Raw genomic sequence first — 21,128 nt, forward strand, 5'->3', positions numbered from 1 at the left:
TTACATCGGAGACCATTCAATGACATGAGATATCCGAACGCTTGAATGCTTCCCTCCTCACCATCATTCCTATCCTCGTTTGATCCTGCCCTTCATCTCCACTCTGAAGGTCCTGGCAACCAAAACCCGCCATCCGAATCATTCTCCGACGATCTCGAGGCAATCCACCTGCACCGCCGCGAACAAACCCGCAATCGAGTCGTGATTCAACATCGAGCGTGGGACCTATCTGATGTGTTTCGCAGCGAAGACGACATACGACCTGGTTTGCGATCCCAATCCCGCATTGCCTGGCATAGTGGCACTGACAACCACACAGTAGATACGCCAACGAAGAACGTTACGACCCCGAGACCACTTTCTCGCACTCCTACTCAAAATCTCTTTTTCATGCCATCTTCGCCGCCCGTTTCGAGAATGCCATTCATAGCGTCCCCAGGCGCGCTTGCACCCACATCTGGAAATGCGATAAATGATTCACAGAAGAGAAAAGTCACAAATGCGGAGGCAGGCGTGCAGCCGACGGAGCCGAAGCGCCAGCGCATGGTTGGAGGCTTCGTTGATGACGATGACGGTGACGAAGACGATCTTGCTGCTTTCCGGGACGAGCAAATGAACAATCAATATGACCTGCCCGAGCACTTCTTTCAAGAGCCTCCGGCGGAACTCCCTAGTATACAGGCACGGCTGCCGGCATCTACGAATTTGAACGGGACGATCAATGCTACACCTAGCTCTTCCCAAGCACCATTACAATTGACACCTCGCCCAGCTCCAACGGCCCCCAAACGGTTCCAGATCAAGACTTGTGCTGGCAAGACCCATAATATCCCGCAAAAGAAGACCCAGGCGCCCGTTTCTTATAAACAAATGATCGCCAGTCGATCTGAGACAGAACCTGGAAAGGCGAAGAAGAGCTATTACGGTATCGACATCCACAAATTGTTGGATGAGGCCGCCAACGACGAAAAGCCCACGACCACAATCCCTCAACCTCCAGTCCAGCAAACCATCGAAGTGACCAATGTGAGCTCAAAGCAGAAGAAGATAGACTCTGCAATGTGGACAGAGAAATACCGTGCTCGCAAATTCACCGATCTCATTGGAGATGAACGCACCCATCGATCAGTCCTACGCTGGCTCAAGGGATGGGAGTCAATTGTGTTCCCTGGTTTGGCCAAGTCTCGAGCGAAGAAGCCTGTCCAGGATGATGAAGAAGAATACATCCATCGAAAGGTTCTGTTATTGAGTGGCCCTCCCGGACTTGGAAAGACGACATTAGCGCATGTATGTGCCAGACAGGCTGGATTCGAGGTGCTTGAAATCAATGCAAGTGATGACCGCAGCAGGGATGTGGTCAAAGGCCGCATTCGTGATGCACTGGGAACCGAGAACGTCAAAGGTATGAACGTGGAGGTTGGCGAGAAAAAAGTCCGCCGTGCCGGTAAACCCGTATGTGTCGTGGTGGACGAAGTCGACGGTGTCACCGGTGGTTCTGGGAGTGGCGGTGAGGGCGGTTTCATGAAAGCCCTCATTGATCTTGTTTTGCTTGATCAACGGAACGCGAAGTGGTCTTCGGAGGGTAATAATGGCAAGAAGCGCAAGGGTGACAACTTCCGATTCATGCGGCCGTTGATTTTGGTTTGCAATGACCTCTATCACAGCAGTCTCCGGCCTCTCAGGGCATCGTCCATTGCAGAGATGATCAATGTCCGCCAAGCACCATTGGAGAATGTTGTTCAACGAGTCAAGGTTATATTCGGCCGCGAAGGCATCCCCTGTGACAGTGATGGAGCTCGAAGACTCTGTGAGGCAGCCTGGGGTATGGCGAGCAAAAGAAACCGCAATGCCAAAACCCAAGGGTCTGCCGAGGGCGATATTCGTAGCGTGCTTGTTGCCGCAGAATTTGTGGCGCACAAACTTCGAAACGAATCGTCGCCATCCTCGCTCAGACTGACGAGGAACTGGCTGGAGAACCGAGTCCTCAATGCATCAGCTGAGGGTAGCGCGTTCTTCAAAGAGTTAAGTCGTGGAGGCGTTCGTGAGATTGTGAACCGTGTGTTCACAGAGGGAGCCGGCTTCTCAGATGCTCCTGTTGGCATGAGTTTCCAAGATCGCTTTGATACCAACAACAGCCGTGTTCCAGTTGGCGTGGCGGATCTGCGCAAGCGACACGCAATCAACCGATTGCGGGAAATGGTCGATTCCAGCGGTGATCATGACCGCTGTGTATCGGACTGCTTCGCTTCATATCCCATCCAGCAATACCAGGATGATAATTATTTCTCCAAACCCAACGCCGCCCACGAATGGCTTCATTTCCATGACTCAATCAGTTCGAAAGTCCATTCATCTCAAGAATGGGAACTGATTCCATACCTCAGCCAGTCGGTTGTTGCATTCCATCATCTATTTGCTACGGCTACTGGTAGAACCACCGATGACGACAAGAATGAAGATGACGAGGAAGCCGAAGAGCCCCATCCTTTCTCAGGACCCAAGGCCGACTTTGCTGCCTTCGAAGCACAAAAACAGAACCGTGCCGCCATGACTGCATTCCACGCATCCTTCTCGGCACCTATGGCTCGCCTTTTCCGGTCGAACGAAAGTATAATCACAGATCTAGTCCCTTACTTGATCCGCATGCTATCACCGGACGTCAAGCCGGTCATCATCCGCGGAAACGGAGAACAGAGAAGCACCGCCACCGTCCGAAAAGAGTCCGAACGTGCCCTTGTCCAGTCTACCGTGCGTGTTATGACCGGGATGGGCGTAATATTTGAAAGAGTTCGAGTGGAACATGAAGGAAACCATGGTGGATGGGCGTACAGAATGGAACCGTTAGTGTATTCCAAATGTTCCCTGAGACATACAAAGCTAATATATCATCAAACAGACCGATCGACTCACTTGTGGTCTTCTCCAAGATCAAAGGCAGCACCATCGAGACTTCGGGTGGTACAGCGCCGGTGCGGTACGCCATCCGCCAAGTGCTAGACCAAGAGTATCGCAAGGCGACAACGCGCAAGCAGTCTGATGTCATGAGCGCATCTAGACTCGGCGCCAAGGGTCCTAGGAACTCCGAAGATGCGGCCGCAGCCAAGATATTAAGGGACGCGGCTGTCAAACGTGACTTCTTTGGTCGGGCGATTGAGCAGCCTGCGCCACAGCCCCATGATCCAAACAATCCAGATGTCTGGGCTGATGAGTCGTCCAAGGCTGGACGGAAAGTCTGGGTTACTTTCCACGAAGGCTTTTCGAATGCGGTCCGGAAACCGATATCTATGGGAGAGTTGATGGCTGGGTTGTAATATATGCATAGAGTTCCAAGTTGTCTCCTGTGAGCGTTTGTCATGGTGTACTGGCGTTTTTTTTCATGCATTTGTTGCGTACATTCCATAATGATTACTGTTTCATACGAGCTACTGAATACCAAATACTACATACTACATCACTATCAATAATTGAAATGGAGAACTTGAGTTGAATGAGAACAATTTTTGAGAACGAATTAAACACAAGACATATTCCTCTATTTGTAGGCATATTAAACAACAAGTAACCAGCCAAATAGCCCAGACAACGACTGCTGAAAGTCGCCAAGACAAAACACAGACATAAACGTAAATCACAAATTATTAAACACAGTATGTGGTATCCAAATCATTCCATCGTTGAAGCGAAAGGGGCGAAAGCATGCACCCAGAAATCGACGCAGCGCATATCATCTAAGCAAATCCAACAACTCAAGCAAAAAAGCAGACAAAAGACAAGAAAAAAGAGCCCTGAAGCATCTAATCCATGTATCACGAGTAGATCAATCGGGCGTAATAGTAATCGACACCTAAGTAGACGCATCGATTGTTTCGAACCATTTAGCGCATGCTGAGGTAGTTGGCAAGAGCCTCATTGTGCAATCGCTTCTTCTCAATGCTTGCAGCATTATTCTTGTAATCAGAAGACTTCGAGCCTAGCGAGTACCACTTGTGATTCTTGGTTGATGCGTCTCGTGTATTGAGAGTTGTGGCAGTGGAGACGGTGGAGTGTGTTGAGGCAGCGCTCGATGTGGTCTTTGAAGACGAGTTGGAGGAGTTGGAGAACATCTTGGATGTTGTTTGATGCTTTGTATGTGTGGGATATTTTGAGAGATTGCTTGAGGATTTGGAGGGCTCGTTGACGATGAATGTATAACGAAGTATGAGTTGGTTTGGTGTTTATAGTTCGGAGTAAGATGCGAGAAGGATGAGACTTTGGTCTTTGGGATCTGATGCTTTGGAATGAATTGGAATGGAATGTTTATTTCTACGGGATATCCATTGGTCTTTATATAGAGATGCTGGGTCAGATGTGCCATATCATTTACTCCGTACTATAGGTTGTCACTCCGAAAGAAAAAAAAAATCTCAATACGCTAGAGCCCCACTACGTCAGCCATACTATGCAAGTTTAGTGTTTGCACTCGTAAATGTTTGCACTCATAGTATATATCGAATTTATAATGTTTGCACTAATACTGTACATCGAGTTTACAATGTTTATACACATAGAATTGTTTGCGCTCATCGTATATATCGATTTGAGAACGTTTATACTCTCACTATACATCAAGTCTAGGATGTTTGCACTGTAAAATCCACACGGCATAGCCCAAACACGTCAGTCACACCCTACGTGTGGAGCCACTAAGAATCGGAGTAAGGGTCGGAGTTGAAGTTTTACGGGCAGGGGACTACACGAGGTTAGAGGCTGGAGTGGAAAACCAAGAATATCTGAGTTAACTAGAATTATCCAATGAAATTTGCGAATGTGGAAAGTCAAGAATATCTGAGAAATCAAGTCGCGTATTCTCTAGGACTATGAGTATTCATCCTCTAGACCTAAACGATGACTCCGAACAGTGCGGGTTCCCAATGCGGTGTATCATCCACACGCCCTTTGATATGCAACTCGTAAAGACTTCCACGTTGAGAAAGATCTTGCGAAAGGGCGCAGTTAATTTTTAGTTCTCGTGTAGCTTTGCTTTTTATTATCCACGTGTTAGACCGGGCGCTGAGAGCCTGAGAGTAAGAGGTTTTCGAGTTTCGGAGTTGAAATCTAGATCTTGTCCGAAAGAGCTTTAATGAATTAAAGATGGCGATCCAGGTGATCTAGACACATATTATTTCAACTATACTACTCCGTACACATAGCGTGTTCCGGAATGTGCAAGGATTGCCTTCCGTGTTGGCTAAGAACGGCCTGCTTTAGCCACTACTGAAAATGATGAAGCTCTTTCTATATTGTACAAATCGCACGGTCGCCTATATTCCGAGATCAACTGATACGCTTGATTTCCAAGCATACGAATGCTCGATGGAAGCTGAGTTGCGATTTACGAAGTGGCTTGGGATGACCCAAGCGGGGCTTGCATCTCTACGACAAAGCTTAAAAGAATCGAAAATTTGAAATCAAATACAACATGAGGCTAATAGTTTTGGGTATTTGAGTCTAGAATTTACTAGTACGGTATAGAACATGGATTCACATGTTGGTGGGTAGTCCGATGTTAGTCCGAATATGTAGATTTTTATTCCGATACTAAATTTTCAGATCCCCTCATACTGATTGATTTTCAATCACGAATGAGATACTATTTTAGATTCAAAATACCTCCACAATTTTGCAAAGCTGTGTAAGCGTGTAAACGCTAGAGTGCATTTGGAGAGGATGTTAGTCCGATGTCCAAGTCCGATCGGGGAGGCTCGTCAACCTTGTTTTTACTCCGTTATCTTCCCTTTTCTACTCGAGAGGAATCATTGATTATCTCTGTAATCCTCATTATCTCTTATGATATTCCAACTAATACGCCCTGCGGTCTTGGAAGCAGTATATATCCACAGGGTTCCCACTATTACGTGCAGTCGGCTCGTGTTTAAAGCTTTTCCGATAAGGGTGCAGAGTCATTGATGCGTCAGACTTTCTTCCAAATGCCAGAAAGAGTCACTATGATTTCTCCCTGTAATCCAACATCTGGTCTCAGACGGTTGTGATGAAAGAATCCATCTTGGAATGCTCGAATGTTCTGAGTCATGAACAGTCAAAGTATCGACTATGTCTTTTTCATACCAACACTACTGACTTTTGCAATTGGACATCGAATTATTTTAGAGTCACTCTCTTTTTCCTATGAGCTTTGAGATGATCGTTTCTGAGGTCTATTGGAAGATCAATACTGATTACAAAGAATTCATGAGGCCCCCGGGGCCCCACTCGTGGGGTCATGGCAGACGCCCGGCAGTTCAGGTTGGCGGCAACACCGGTCCTTGTCGGTAAACGCGATGCATTTCAACTGCCTAGTAACGATATGGAGGAATCAAATTCCGCACTCTGGAAGTTTCCAAGGCTCTGTGACATTCCCATTGGACCATTTGTCATCAAGTTCCACCTGTGCATTTGAGCATCGGGCAACCTCCTTGCAACCTTCCAATGAAGAAGATGAATAATCGAGTTGGAATTGTGGGGTGAGGGGGAAGATCAGTTTAAGAGAGTTCCAGTTCCTGATCTGCTATATTGATTCCTCTCCCTTTTCTATTTCCCTCCAATCCAAATAACTACCCCCAACAAACAATGTCTCTCAAGCCTATCACCGTCTGGGGCCATGGCCCAGGTCCCAATCCCTGGAAGGTGATCATGATCCTGGAAGAGCTGAACATTCCCTACACACACAAGATCATCACTTTCCCAGACATGAAGAAGGAAGCATACGAGTCCATCAACCCTAACGGCCGTGTCCCCGCAATCGAAGACCCAAACACCGATACCACGCTCTGGGAATCCGGCGCCATCATCGAATACCTGATTGACACATACGACAAGAAAAACACCATCAGCTTTGACACCGGCTCCAAGGATTACTACCTCGCCAAGCAATGGCTCCATTTCCAGATGTCCGGTCAAGGCCCATACTTCGGCCAGGCTGTTTGGTTCACCCGGTATCACTCAGAGAAACTGCAGAGCGCAATCGACCGCTACCTCAACGAAATCCGTCGTGTATCTGGCGTGCTTGATCGCGCTCTCCAGGGGAAGCAGTATCTCGTCGGTGATAAGTTCTCATATGCCGATGTTGCTTTCCTTCCTTGGTATCTGGTTACTATCCAGTTTGAGCTTGACGTGGAGAAGGATATGGCGAAGGCTTTCCCCAATGTTGTTGCTTGGTTGAAGCGGGTGCAGGAACGTCCCTCTATTGCTAAGTCGGTCCAGGATCGGGCTGAGGCTTCGGCGAACCACTAGATGCATTTCATATGGGGATATTTGCGAGTGGATAGAAAAAATGAATTGAAAATTATTACGTCTTTACTAAGATTTGTCTATCGGACTGGTATGGCCTCAGGCTTAGCAGCCAAGTCATTGATAACGTGCTGGTAGGCCTTGGAAAGTTTATAGCCCCAGAAGTTCATAGGAGATCATGAAACTCGAACGACCGAGGCTGAAGGCGGGTGTCTACGTAGTACTTTGTGCTCACCTTTCTCGCTAATCTCTTCAGCCTCTGATGATTTCTCTTCGTAAATAAAGTTTTTAATTATCCTTATAGGGAACTCTCTTTCGGGCTAGTCGTTAAGGACTCAACCCCGAGCACTAAGGAAAAATGAACTGTATCTATTCACCAATGAGGTAAAATGTCTGCAACTTCAAAAGTTGTAAAGGCGCCAATTGGTAGCCGCCGCAAACTGACAAACACCTCGACAATCATATATCCCCGGGCACTAACATACAGAAAGATTATTGGAAGAATGATACTAATTTCCCAACGTAAGATAGGTTTTGCCTCCCTTTGCTCTTTTTCAAAAGCGTCCAAGCGACTGACAGTATCCTGACGCGCCAGAGTGGCCTCTGCATCGATTTGTCGCTGCGATGGTGGCTTTTTCATCCGCAGCCAGACCAAGTATTTGTCCCACCTACCATAGCGCTGACGAGCAGCAATCGTTTCGAAAATCCAGTATAGCACGGTTGCAACCGTTACAATAGAGCTTGATATCCGCCAAAGAATTTGCTCAACCCGAGAGGGAAAGACAAAATACCACCCTATAAGGTGAAAGGAAGCAAATGCCGAGGTTAAACAAAACAGGGAGAATTTTTCAAACGTCCCGATATCAGGGAAACGGTCATTTGGAAAGCGTCGCAATGGCCTTTCGCAGTCATCAAAACGTAAACCGAAGAATCGCATGACGTCGTAACCACAAGTGAATGACTGCTTGGCGACGAAATCGAGAGGTGTGTGGTGGTAAGGTGTAGCGGCGACATCACCAGCCTCAAGGAGAATTTCGGCTGTGCTAGCTTTCATGCTAAGAACAATGCCGGTGTGCACATCACTTGGTTTGTGCATCCAACAAATAAAGGTTCCGAAGGTACAAATCACAATAGCACCCGCGGATAGCTCGAGCGTAGTGGTTGGAAGCTTAAGAATAAAACGACCAAAGAGTTGGATCATCAGCCAAGTAGCCTGCCCCAAGCTGAGAAATCTGGCGAGCGTATCCGTTTTTGACTTGTCCCATATCTCGCTCTGTGTAATTTGTGGGCATTCCAAGTACTGCTTCTCGACCAGATACGCCAGCTGACGGCTGTTGACTAGAAAGGGCGTGCTGTTTCTAGGCTGAAGGAGCATCCCGCCCATGTCGGCATAGAAACCGTGTCGTAGAGTCCATCTGTCTTCCTTCATTCCCAGCTTGCGGAACCGCTTCACAGATCGCCGCGCTGAGGCATATTGGCCGATGGCAACAGAAAGTACCAACTCTGGGGAGACAATCGCCCAAAACATCCACCTCGCCCGGCGATAAAAGATTTGAGACTGAGTGTCTTTGGGGTTAGGGAGATTCAGACACACTGCCGTCCAAGTACAGATAAAGATTGTCAAGAGAGAAGACCAAATAATGTCCATCGTTCCCCGTGTGTTGGGCCCGGATACCCAGCCGGCAGTGCCATTGTTTGAGACAGTATCCATGGCGCAACGAGAAGCGCAATAAATGGTCTACCAAGTGCAGGGGTGAGTACTGCGGGCAACTGAAATAATATTACCATAATATATAGTCGCCAACACTCATATCTATCCTCTAATGGGGGGTCATTGAAAAGGAATGGGCGCATAGGTCCAAGCCTCTTCGTTCTGCCCCTAATTTGTGATTTCCATGTCATGGACATGGATAAAAATATATCTGCATGTTTTCAGCGCTGCTGTAATCTGGAGAAATCCTGGCCAACGATTGTCGTGTAGCCGCCGGGTGGATTTCTAGATTGTCCCTCAAACGAGGGGCATGCATGGCCCTTCCCAAAGGGCGCGCCGACCTGAGATCTGCATGTTTGTGAATTTCGTACAAAGGATAAAGACTCAAGTTAAAACAAGCGAAACTCATTCGAGTCTTAGATATGTGCCATGCATCTTAGGCCAATGTGCGACTTGGTTCAGCACGCGGGGCCCCTTTTGAGATATACAACACCAACAAACCAGTAAACGCAGCGATGAAAAGAAGAATTGCTAGTAAGGTACGTTATTGGAGAGCTACTAGTAGCCTCTCGCGGGAACTAATTTTAGATCCGCCAATTGTGACACGTGTTTGGTGTGATAGATTTCACGCTCGCGTGTCGCGCGCGAAAAGAAGTGGCTTGGAAATTTGAGAGAAAAATATTCGCCAAGATCGTTTCGTCGCTCAAAATATCTTAGGTTATTCCTACGGTTTCTCCAATTCATTCTTTCTGTCGTGCTTGACACATTCGGATACTCCTAGAAGATTGGAAGGATGACCCGACGCGCGACACCGTCCCCGCGCGAAGACTCCCAATTGTTGACTGAGAGCTCGACAACCACGTCTAAGCCGGATGACCAGTCATACTGGCCAACTATTGGAAGCAAAAATTTGATTCCAGGATGGCTACGTGATAATGACTATATTTTGGAAGGCCATCCGATGCCGACATATTCTTACAAACGATCCTTGCGTCTGTGGCGTTGTTTACACATGGAAACAATGAACATATGGACTCATCTTCTGGGCTCAATGGCCTTCGTCGCTGTTGGTTTCACCCTGTATTATTCTGTCTCGCTCTCAAAAGACCTCAATTTCACCCACGGCGATGTATTTGCGTTCGGATCCTTCTTGACCTCGGCAACCATCTGTTTTGCCCTCAGCGCTGGATTCCATACCCTAAGAAGCCACTCATACAATATCCACCATCTCTGGGGTAAAATGGATATTCTCGGCATTTGTTTCCTCGCTCTCGGAGCTGGTACTTCTATGACATATTACGCATTTTATTGCAGACCCTTCGTCCAGCGGGTGTATTGGGGACTCAATATCTTCTCCGCGATTGGCGCTGCTGTCACTTTGTTTGACACCGGGGGTGGAGGCAACAAAATGAGAACTCTGCGAGGAGGTGTCTTCTCCTTGCTCGCTATCTCTGCCATGCTGCCTATTCTTCAAAGTGTGATCGAGTTAGGCTGGACTCGTGCGAGTAATGAGATTGGGGCTGGGTGGTATCTTGCAGAAGCAATCTCTCTCTTGATCGGAGTGAGCGTTTTCGTCTGTCGATTCCCAGAGAGACTGAGCCCCGGGACGTTTGATATTTGGGGTCATTCACATCAGCTCTGGCATACATTTGCTGTGCTTGGCGGTGCTTTTCATGTTGTCGCTTTGGTGGCTGCATATGACTACCGTCGGATGCACAAAATTTGTTGATTTACCTCGCAGTGCAGTCTTATTAGGCTACTTCAAGGCACTTGAAGCAATTGACCAAAGGCCGTCCAGCTGCCTCTTGAGTGCGCACTGCTACGCAACAGCACTATTTCGGTGACATGATATATATGTATAGTAAATTTTATACGTGTCGTAGTAAGTTAGGGTTTGGTTTCACCAATTTTCTTGCCGGAGTTCCACTCATGCGTGAAAATATTTCTCAATCTGTTGCATCAAGTTTCACAGGATACCTAGGTAGAAATCAAGGAATCTGGAATGGCCCTAACATGATGAAAGCTACGAAAACTCCTCGAAATAATGATTCCTCCGTACATGCTTCTGTAGCTCCTCCAACAAAACGTACCTCTCACTCCCTGACTCTAGAGTCACCGACCAAAACCCCTTCAGCCCCGTTGGCAGGGAGATAGTCTCCTCGCAAAGATAACATCGGAACACGTTCTTCTCGGCCTTGAGTGGTTCTCGATGATGGAAGAGAGCAATGGCCACCAGTGGATCAAGGAGCTGACCATCCTTCGTTACGACTCTCACCGAGCTCTTACTGTATGTTTCACCCCACCCACACTCATCACACCTGTAGCGGTAGAAGTTGGTGTTAGCCGTGGTGCGGGTGGGGGTGTTGAAGCAATTTGAGACCGAGGCTGGGCTTGGCAGTCGTGCGATTGGTCGTGCTTGTGCGAGACGTTGATATTGATCTGACAGAGAGCTAACGATTCCATCCCGGGCGGATTTCGTGGTCTTATTGATAGAATCATGGTTTGGATGGCTCATGTAAGATATGTCGTTCTGCCGATCGCGGAGGAGCGAGATGACACTCGACTGGAGTATAATAAGGTGATGCATTAAGGACTCTCGTCCAATGCCTAGATGATTTTTAGTATAGAGGAAGCCTTTCTGAAAAGTAAAATAGACAAAGAGAAAACCTTACTATCACCCCGTTGAAAGGCTGGACCAAGGAGTCGAAGATCCTCATCGTATTCATTCTGAACTGTCTCCCCGTTGCCCGCTAGACGTTTTTGCAAAGCAAGGTTCTTATCCTTGTTGCGGCGGTCTTCGCGTTGCTTTCGCCATGCTCTGTATTCTACTGAGATCGTCCCGAATGCTGAGACGATGGCTGGGATAAGCGCGACAATTTCGAGCCCGGACATTTTGGAGTTGAAGTTCAGGTCAATCGCGGGGATTTTGTTAATACGAGCACCGCCACAGCCTTTCAGCCTCGCATGATCACGTTGAGGGGGCCGAAAATGTCAGCGCTAAAACTGAAGAAGCAAGTCCATTGACACGGATTCTCGATTTCAACTTTTCAACTTGATCCAAATCATCTGAACCCTAAAGGATTAGTCTTTGCATCTGCATATCACAGAAATTTCCTGATCTACCTCCATCGGGAGGCTTCCATATATAGGATCGACACGTCAGATCCCCGACACTCCAAACTAACCTCACCGAGCTTCCACTTATTCACCAATTTAAGAGCCGCTCACGCTCGAACAAACTTCTTCCCTGACAACTCGTTGCCTCTCACAACCACTCCTTTGGTTCGCACACACTTCTCGCCTTTATACCTACACAACACCAGCCAATCCCATCCCAACAAGGAATCATAGCGAAGCAGAAAAGAGCCGATAGATGGAACCCTCAATCCCACCAACTTGACATGCGCCAATGCCCGCCCACTGTCACTCTAGAGGTTACGGTTTCAGTAACACAGGGAAATTTGCAACGTGCTTTCGATTTTTGACTTGATTCAAGCAGAAATATGTCGCAAATTTGATCGAGCAAAAGGATCTTCAAGGGAAAGGTGCGACATACCCCGCGTACGAATAAGAGAATAGCCGTGCTAAGCCAGAACTCTGGCAATCTAAAGACGGTAACGGAACCAACGCGATCTTCGACGGTAAACATTCAAATCCCCGTTCAGTATCTTGCGGGAAAGCCAGCGGACTGCGAGACATTCCGACGTCAAGAACATCTACAACCTTACAACAGAATCATTGTCGCAAACAACGAAGTGTCGACTGAATGATGGCGGCGTAACCTACGCCCTCTTGACAATGTCGGCAAAATACAGGTTAGACAACCTGACATACGACTTCTATAAGCAAGGCAAAGTGCGGAAGACGCGACTCCCACGCACTAACCATCGCGAATTTTTCTCACGGAGTCACGACACTTGATCGCCTTCCGTTAATCCGACGAGATTGATGTGGCTATCAAGCAACAGCCAAGTGACACCATGACCGTGTCATGTGAAGGAATGCTAGTTCTATACAAAATCGTCACGCTCCCATATGTATTCTACGAGTAAAAGACTTCACCCGCAAAAAGAAAAAGAACATTGCTATTTATGGAATTTCTCACTGTTATCTGGAGATCAATTCTCGTTTATTTCCAGACCTCGTGTCCCCCTTTCTCTATCACAATCTATTATCTCATTAATTGCAGATGTCAGAGATAGTTGGACCTCCGGTGGACTCCGGTGGCTCTGATATTTAGTGCCGACCCCGCAATTTAGTTCGCAATTTCGGTCGCGAATCAAACCCCCTTGCTGCTAATTATTATTGTTGTTATCTTCTGACAAGCCTATGAGATGCTCTTTTTATTGCAACACGGTTAACTCCATGACAATGTGACCCGCGTCAAGTGGAAACCGCCGGCATTCAAAACTATTTAATGCAGTCAGAGTTGCAATCATGACCTTCATACTATTAAACTGAGACTCACTCAGACATCTCCCAACAATGGTGTCTCTCTCAAGGGTTGCTTTCGTCACCTTCGGGGTGATTCATGGGGCTAATGCATGGGGTGCATTAGGTCATGCCACTGTAGCCTACGTTGCACAACATTACATGTCTCATGAAGCCGCCAAATGGTAAATTCTCAGACCTTAATAATAAGAGTATATGTTAATGTTTTTCAAGGGCCAAAACAGTCCTCAATGACACTTCCGACTCATACCTAGCAAACATTGCTTCTTGGGCAGACAAATACCGCCTCACAGATGAGGGTAAATGGTCAGCCCCATTGCACTACATCGATGCCATGGATGACCCGCCAACAACCTGCAATGTGGACTTTGAGCGCGACTGTCCAGCTGAAGGCTGCTCAATCTCCGCCATTGCCAATTACACTCAGCGTGTAGGCAATCGCAAACTGAGCAACCCCGAAACCGCCGAAGCTCTTAGATTCCTCGTGCACATCATTGGTGATCTCACTCAGCCACTGCACGACGAGAACTATGAGGTTGGCGGAAATGGTATCAAGGTTACTTTCGACAACTACACTGACAATCTTCATTCCGATTGGGATACGTACATGCCTGCAAAGTTGGTTGGCGGTAGCTCGCTCAAAGATGCACAGGGATGGGCCGAAAGCTTGGTCCATGAGATTAAGGCCGGCGCCTACAAGAAGCAAGCTAAGAAATGGACCAAAGGCGACGACATCAGTCATACTGTCAAGACTGCCACTCGATGGGCGGCGGATGCCAATGCCTATATCTGTACTGTGGTCATGCCGGATGGAGCTGCTGCCCTCGAGACTGGTGATCTCTACCCGGAATACTACAACTCTGCCATCGGCACGATCGAGATCCAGGTCGCCAAGGGCGGTTACCGCCTAGCCAACTGGCTCAACGAGATCTACGAGCAGAAGATTAAGAACCACAAGGGAGGGAAATTTGGCAAATGGTCCCGAGATGCAGCCCCTGAGCCCGAGTTTGTCTATGAGCCTCGTGAGCCTCGTTCAATGAGTCGCGAAAATTTGGCCAGAGCTGCTATGGGAGGATCATGTTGTACATCGGGACGTGAGCATAGCCATTGATTTGATGGAATTTGTGGAGGAAATATATCTTGTGGGTTAACATTCAAAATTTTGTGACAAGTGATCTTTAAGTCTCAGAGTTGGCCGAGAGCTACATCCTACATCCAAATCAAATGAATATATATTATTCAAGGGAATCGGTACGGAGAAACAGCTCATGTAGATTAAACAACAAAGAGAAGAAGGAGAGGGAAGAGAGCTAGCCGTATACCTAGATCTGTCCCAGGGGGACCTGACCCTGCATGGATGGTATTAATGCATCCAACAGATACCGTATGATTGGATGACAATGTTCTGCTATGAACACTCGTTTCTTCTAAGGCGTCGCACAGAGGCATAATGTGAGGTGTGTTGAGCACCTGGCATCTTTGATTTGGTGACACCACGTAGGCTCCGAGGTCGTCTACCCTGCTTGCGATAAAATGAAACCCCCATGGCTCGGAACAAGCAAATCATTCCAACTCACAACCCTATAGAAGGCGCATTATTTTTATGCCTTTCTTTATCATGAACAACCAACCTTGTGCTGATGTCTGCTATTCGGATGCCAGTACGGGCGAATAAGTGTGCCACCTAGACACAACTCTTTCATGTCAGTAATTTAGTCCACTCTCACTTTCTAGGGTTAGGAGTAAATAAAGTCTCTAGTCAGAATTCAACTAACTTGTTTACCATATATATACTCTAAGTGAATTTAATGGATACTTTATAGTTATATACTCTGTGGTAATTCCATACTATAAACTATTTTATTCCGTTTTTAGAAAGAAGCTACAAAAGCGTAGTATAAAAGACCAGATAAGAAGTAGTACTAAGCCTACATAGTTCACAGTGTTAGAATAGTGTATATAGTCTAGGCTGCCTTAGTACACTGCCCTTCCTTAGCCTCTCGAGCCTTAACTTCTTAGGTACCCCTTTTCTTAGTATACAAATACAAATGGAAATGGCATATATACCTCGAGAAGGTGATATCTTCTGGTCAGGCAGCTAATAAGAGAGTTATATCCAGGTGGCACACTTAGTCGCCCGTAGATGGGGAATGGAGTAAACCAGATAAGTTTGAACTTTTGTGGATTGAGGCTATAGCATTGTTCAGGAGTGCTCTTTACGTCAATTTTCTGATTTTGAACGGCAAGTCAAATTAGTAAGTTCTTCTCTTATCTCGATCTTCTTTCGATTTTCTCTCGCTGATCAAAGCAACTATGAATGCTTTTGAAGGAGTTTCCCTAATTGCGCATTATGTTATCATTTCAATCGCGGCATTGTATTTTGTATAGGATTCCCAGCGAGAAGTCGTCAACATAGCCCGAAGAAGAGAGATTCGAATGTCAAGGATATATGTAGGTTTCGGGTATTGTGGCCCATACCTTTCAGAGCGTTGATATCTACGGCGTCACGATCATGCATATGCTCATGTCGCTTTGTTTGCTTGCTTGATTCCATGGTTTGACTCGTTCTCGGTCGATTTGACGCGCCAGTATATTTGGTCCAGCCTGTGACCCATCTGCCGTATTCTTGCGGTCCACCAAGTTCTCAATAAAGCCCTCCGATTTCTACGAAAGCCCCAACTCCAAGAGTGCTAGAAAACTATAAGATAAAAATAAAAAAATAAAAACATACAACAGTGAGGATTCGCTGGTGGTCACCCACCCAACTACTAACTCACCGGCGTGTGGCTTAAGTACGGCTGAGCGGACGGGAAGCCCTGTTTTCCACACCCTATGGTCGTATGTACTGAATTATGTAAAAGTGCGGAATATTATCCTCATCCCAGGTAGGTGATAGAAAGATTGATAGAGCAGCTATCTAGCTGCTAGTAGTGATATTGCAATTATTATTATACATATAGAGAGCCAATTATCAATACCATGCGAAAACCATTCCAGCGATGACTTGGCTACATCAAACCCATAGACGTAGGGGACAACCTTCGATGCCCAGCGAGCCTGGTATCCATCTGCGCTGGCATTTCCTTGGCAAGAGCTGGCCTGCGCTTCCGTGAGGCTGACTGGTATGAGACTCACTTGACGCAGTCTGGCGGAGAACGTATGGTCCTCTGCTCCGGGGCCCCTTGTATAATGTTATGGAAGATTTGCGAGGGCTTCTAAAGAAGGAATCGTGAGATGGAGGGATCTAAATGTGTATAGATAGCGATAGCGAAGTGTAAGAAGATATCGACGATGCGTGTTACGGGAAGGAAGAGGCAAACGCACGAAAGCAAGGCTCGTAAAGTCTTGGGGAATGGTGATACTTCTGCATTGAATGATCCTATTTTGATGGCAAGCTTCATGTTTAATTCTCAGAGCTCCTAGATCTAGGACGCATGATTGCCGTGCCTGCTTACGGGGAAAAATACTTTGATATGGTTGACAGAAAAGACTTTCTGGAGAAGTTGAACCTGCTTCTAAAATGGGCATGGCCTATTCCACAAGGAAATACCGTAGAAAATGTTCCAAGGATTTGTGGCAATTGATTGCTGGGATAATTTTGCTTGGCTGATTTTGTTGGATATGCTGGTTTGCTTATTTTCAAGGTTGACGTTACTGTAAGAAAATGAACACCCCGTTAAGAATTCTTCTTTCTTGATGGCTTTCACATTACACCTGTCATCTTAGTATCAGTAATTGCATCAAAGAAAATAGGTAGTGTAGCTGAAAAAGATACAGTGGTGTCGAGGATACATTGCCTATGAACCGCCCAGGTGGATGGTGGGCGAGATCTACGGACCAGTTTCCCGGGTTAACATATAAGTTTGTGATTTCCTTGCGGAAGTTGGATAGCCGCCAGTTTGTGCCATAATAGGTGTGCTATGGTCATGACTTGAAAGACTTAAATTGTCTCCTCGGTGGCTCATGCGTCATCCAGCCATTGACTCAGCTAGGCCCGTCAACTGGGTCCTTAGGACAAGGGTCAGGGGTTGCCACTGTCTCCCATGATGATGCTGGAAAGAATGAGGGATTGAATAACGCTTCTAGTGCCCCAAGAAGAGCCCAATAGCACTAGAACCGAGGCGCGGTCGTTCGTCAGTGAGACTTCCGGTGCATCTGCAACCCCCAAAGCACCACCAGTCAGAGTTCAGTCGGAACTTCAAAAGCCATTAACGTCCATACCGCCAATCTCCAGCCCTTGAAAGAGCGAACCATTCAACGATCTCGGCTGTTTGAGATATTTAATCACCGTTTCTCTTCGTCGGACATTTACTAGCCAGGCCAACCTAAGTGCTGCTCGCATATAATCCTACTGCTCCGTGCTGTCATACACACTTTAGTGCTCTTCAAATTGCTGACCCCGCGTCTGTCTTCCTCTTCATCTGCGGGAATCTCTAGAAGCTGTTTCATTTCTTGCCGCGACCGCGGAAGCACGTATGCTAGCCGATGGTTTTTTCCAAAGAGGGTTGAATCACAAATTAGGCAAATATGTATCTTCGATTTCAAGGTCTGGGAGTCTATGTTAGGAAGAATCTAGCACTTACTCTCCTGCTCTTGCTCTGTCGGCGTTACCATGAATACAAGGAATGATTGCGATCTGGCATAGACTTGGACGATGGATTCGCTCAATTGACTCAAGAAATTTTCGTGCGGGCGGAGAGTGGGATCTGGAGTCATATATGATATTCCGCCTCTGGTATTGACAGGTTAGTGGGCACGAGGCTCTGGTTATTACATTTTTAAAAGGGTGCATCTCAGCCCCCAGCGAGCTAGTTGATCAATCAAACCCGTTAGCGCCATAGGCAGCCCCGCCTCATGGGCGAGGACCTGATATAGACAAATACAGAAAAACAGATCCAAGAAATAAAACCGAAATTCATCATTTTCAGACAGGCTCATTTATCTGCTTCGTTAGAACTGATGAACTGTGCCTTAAGCCTTACATAGACTTCTACTCTAGCGGGAACCGAACTAAGACGAGAGAGTTGATTGTAGGAAAGTAAAGATCTGGGGATCAGGTCCCAATCTATCTAGGATGAATGCGCCCGGAGTAGTATGAACTTCCATTACGAAAGTAATGATGGAGGCAAGCCTGCTTTGCGGAAATTCTTGTCGTGGGGTCATATTGGAGAAGAGCATCTAGTAGCTCGCAGCCAGCACTCTCTAGGCCTGGTACTAGAGGGATGCGGGCCCGCCTCCATTTGGGGAACGAGGTTTTGTAGTCGGGGTACGCAGTGACACCGGGCCAGCTCTCTTCGTCTGGGGTACCAAGAAGGCTATCGAATTGAAAAGTCAATCCCGTTATATAGATATGAGAAGAAAGTGTTTACCGGAATATCTGGAAGATTTCGTCAATTTCCGAGTCACCAGGGAAGAGAGGCTGGCGGGTGCACATCTCAGCGAAGATAGCCCCCACAGACCACATATCGACGCCGGTGGAGTATCGGGGACCCCCAAGAAGAATTTCTGGGGAACGATACCATAAGGTCACAATCTTATTTGATGGATGTTAACATTTAGTGTAGATAATTTTGCTTGACTAGACCGGGACGGGGGTTTATTACCTCATGAGTATACTTCCTCAGCGGAATACGGAAAGCTCGAGCCAGTCCGAAGTCAGCCAGTTTCAGAGTACCTTCGCGGTCGATGAGCAAGTTCTGCGGCTTTAAATCACGATGTAGGATACGATGACTGTGGCAATAGCGGACTCCCTCAAGTAATTGTGCCATGAACCTTTTCACCATCGCTTCGTCTAGACCGAGTCTCATTCTGAATCCACTCGGCAGAGGTCTGCCGCGTCCACCTTCGTGGACAGGCAGGGCGTCTATATATTTCTTCAGGTCCATGTCTAGAAACTCCATAACAAGATAGAGGTTGTGGCTGTCGGCATGGACAATATTCAGCAACTGGACAATATTGGGGTCCTTCATTTCTTTGAGAAGGGAGATCTCTCGGATGGCTGTACCAGGGACTCCATCATCCTCGGCATTGAGTCGGACCTTTTTTAGAGCAACGATTCGGTTAGGATGCTTCAGCTCTCGAGCCTTGTAGACGACACCGTAGGCTCCTATGGCAAAAAAGACATCCGTCAGCTAGGACCCAGGGTAACCAGGCCAACAGACGCGGCAAAAAATGTCACCTTCACCGGCTTTCTCAATTTTCTGATAATTCTCCATGATGGAAGTACACTTTGGTTCTTCTCTCAAACAGCTGAAAATTGGAAAGGCCAAGAGATGCAGGAGGAATAGAAAAAAGTGAGTAGTAGAAAAGCTGGGGAGGGACCGAGTTTATAAACTCACATACCATAATACTTACTCGCGTGTTGCCATGACGAGCTGCCATGGTGAACGCGCTGTCATGGTGAAATCGTTGCAATATCTCCAGGGCTACGACACATATTTTTGGTACTGTAATTTACTTGCGAGGTGCACACATAAGTGGGCGGCGCACCCACCCGCTTGTATAGTATTCAAACGCATTTGTTTTACGAAATGCCGATTAATCAGCAAAACAAACTGATCAGGCCAATCTGGATATTTGTTTTTCTTATGGTCCTCATTTGTACCGCGTCCGTGGCTCGGCAATTCTCATTCTTTGTTTGCGGCTGAAAAGGGGGGTTGCTAGGCTGCATGACCAACCCAGATTCTATAAACTACAAAAAATAAGAACATATACCATAGGACTTTGTGGATAGGAAGTCCCGTTTCTCTCTATAATTCATCCAGAATGTGGACCCAGAAAATAATTCCTAGTTCAGAACCTGGAGAAAAACTACTTCGAGAAAATACAGAGTCTGGAACACCATTGACTGGACCTCTCCATGCGGAATACAAGTTTGGAGGCCTGAGGCAACAAGGCACTCACTCCACTCAACAGTACAGCGATGAGTTAAAACCGAAATCTCTGTCCCTTCATAACACTTATAAACAAGATTCTGAGGTAGAGCAATGATTGACATCTACAGAGAAGCATATCACATCACATACGAGTTCCAATCTTTAATATTCCTACGTAAGAGAGCGTAGTCCTGTGGAATATTCACAGTATGTCTGATACCAGTGCAGAGCTAAACCTTCAAAATCCACAAGTGAGGGCAAAGATGCGGAAAGATATGCAAATGCCAGAACCTGCGTCATTAGGCAAGGACAAACTTGGATAACAAGATGGTATGAATAATCAAGGAATTTTGTCGGAGACAGTTTCCCGCGGAGCATTGCGTGAATGGTGATGCCCAGCATCAACTCTTAACGTATTTGGATTGATAACATCCTACATCCTCCGCCGTCGTTTTTGCTTCACGTATATCCGTAACAGAAATATGAGTCAAATCTTCACCTAGCTTATTCGCTCGTCGGTGCATCCTGACTTCCATCCGCAGGAGCTTCACCAGTCCCCATTTGATAGGCCTTAAGATGACTCGGTACTTGTTCATATTTGACTTCTGAAAATTGGTCAAAGAGTTCTTCCAGTTTGTCTGCCACGTCTTGCGGTATGCCCTGATTGATGCGGAACTGGCGGCCATCCAGGCAAACGATAACAGGCTTAGCAGAGCGGAGTTTGTGTCCCCTTTCGCCGGGCTGTATTTCATCGTGTTTCTCAGAACTCATTTTCAGGGTTAGAGATAGCTTGACGGAAAATTCTCGACTTGGGTTGCTTAAGG

At 46.8% G+C, this 21,128-nt stretch overlaps 9 protein-coding genes across 9 annotated transcripts; 4 read left to right on the plus strand and 5 right to left on the minus strand.

Moving 5' to 3' along the window:
• Positions 1–45: 45 nt before the first annotated feature.
• N7517_009274 (putative sister chromatid cohesion factor (Chl12)) lies at positions 46–3,311 on the plus strand (the record flags this gene model as incomplete). Its single annotated transcript, XM_056726997.1, has 2 exons — positions 46–2,840; positions 2,897–3,311. The coding sequence occupies 2 exons, from the start codon at positions 46–48 to the stop codon at positions 3,309–3,311; spliced, it is 3,210 nt and encodes a 1,069-aa protein (XP_056575569.1).
• A 564-nt stretch (positions 3,312–3,875) lies between these two features.
• Positions 3,876–4,103, minus strand: N7517_009275 (uncharacterized protein; the record flags this gene model as incomplete). The annotated part of the gene is made up of 1 exon (XM_056726998.1): positions 3,876–4,103. One exon carries the CDS (start codon positions 4,101–4,103, stop codon positions 3,876–3,878), a length of 228 nt encoding a protein of 75 aa, XP_056575570.1.
• Positions 4,104–6,606: 2,503 nt separating this feature from the next.
• On the plus strand, positions 6,607–7,269 carry N7517_009276 (glutathione S-transferase family protein; the record flags this gene model as incomplete). Its single annotated transcript, XM_056726999.1, has 1 exon — positions 6,607–7,269. One exon carries the CDS (start codon positions 6,607–6,609, stop codon positions 7,267–7,269), a length of 663 nt encoding a protein of 220 aa, XP_056575571.1.
• A 370-nt stretch (positions 7,270–7,639) lies between these two features.
• On the minus strand, positions 7,640–8,977 carry N7517_009277 (uncharacterized protein; the record flags this gene model as incomplete). Its single annotated transcript, XM_056727000.1, has 1 exon — positions 7,640–8,977. The coding sequence occupies one exon, from the start codon at positions 8,975–8,977 to the stop codon at positions 7,640–7,642; it is 1,338 nt and encodes a 445-aa protein (XP_056575572.1).
• A 793-nt stretch (positions 8,978–9,770) lies between these two features.
• On the plus strand, positions 9,771–10,706 carry N7517_009278 (hemolysin III family protein; the record flags this gene model as incomplete). Its single annotated transcript, XM_056727001.1, has 1 exon — positions 9,771–10,706. The coding sequence occupies one exon, from the start codon at positions 9,771–9,773 to the stop codon at positions 10,704–10,706; it is 936 nt and encodes a 311-aa protein (XP_056575573.1).
• Positions 10,707–11,000: 294 nt separating this feature from the next.
• Positions 11,001–11,869, minus strand: N7517_009279 (uncharacterized protein; the record flags this gene model as incomplete). The annotated part of the gene is made up of 2 exons (XM_056727002.1): positions 11,001–11,584; positions 11,650–11,869. The coding sequence occupies 2 exons, from the start codon at positions 11,867–11,869 to the stop codon at positions 11,001–11,003; spliced, it is 804 nt and encodes a 267-aa protein (XP_056575574.1).
• A 1,593-nt stretch (positions 11,870–13,462) lies between these two features.
• N7517_009280 (S1/P1 nuclease) lies at positions 13,463–14,540 on the plus strand (the record flags this gene model as incomplete). Its single annotated transcript, XM_056727003.1, has 2 exons — positions 13,463–13,593; positions 13,643–14,540. 2 exons carry the CDS (start codon positions 13,463–13,465, stop codon positions 14,538–14,540), a joined length of 1,029 nt encoding a protein of 342 aa, XP_056575575.1.
• A 3,954-nt stretch (positions 14,541–18,494) lies between these two features.
• On the minus strand, positions 18,495–19,827 carry N7517_009281 (cyclin-dependent kinase; the record flags this gene model as incomplete). Its single annotated transcript, XM_056727004.1, has 5 exons — positions 18,495–18,744; positions 18,799–18,962; positions 19,033–19,535; positions 19,608–19,738; positions 19,784–19,827. 5 exons carry the CDS (start codon positions 19,825–19,827, stop codon positions 18,495–18,497), a joined length of 1,092 nt encoding a protein of 363 aa, XP_056575576.1.
• Positions 19,828–20,808: 981 nt separating this feature from the next.
• On the minus strand, positions 20,809–21,075 carry N7517_009282 (uncharacterized protein; the record flags this gene model as incomplete). Its single annotated transcript, XM_056727005.1, has 1 exon — positions 20,809–21,075. The coding sequence occupies one exon, from the start codon at positions 21,073–21,075 to the stop codon at positions 20,809–20,811; it is 267 nt and encodes an 88-aa protein (XP_056575577.1).
• Positions 21,076–21,128: the final 53 nt, after the last annotated feature.

This window comes from Penicillium concentricum, assembly GCF_028827145.1.
Source record: "Penicillium concentricum strain IBT 3081 chromosome Unknown utg000004l_segment0_segment0, whole genome shotgun sequence".
Taxonomy (NCBI): Eukaryota; Fungi; Ascomycota; class Eurotiomycetes; order Eurotiales; family Aspergillaceae; genus Penicillium; species Penicillium concentricum.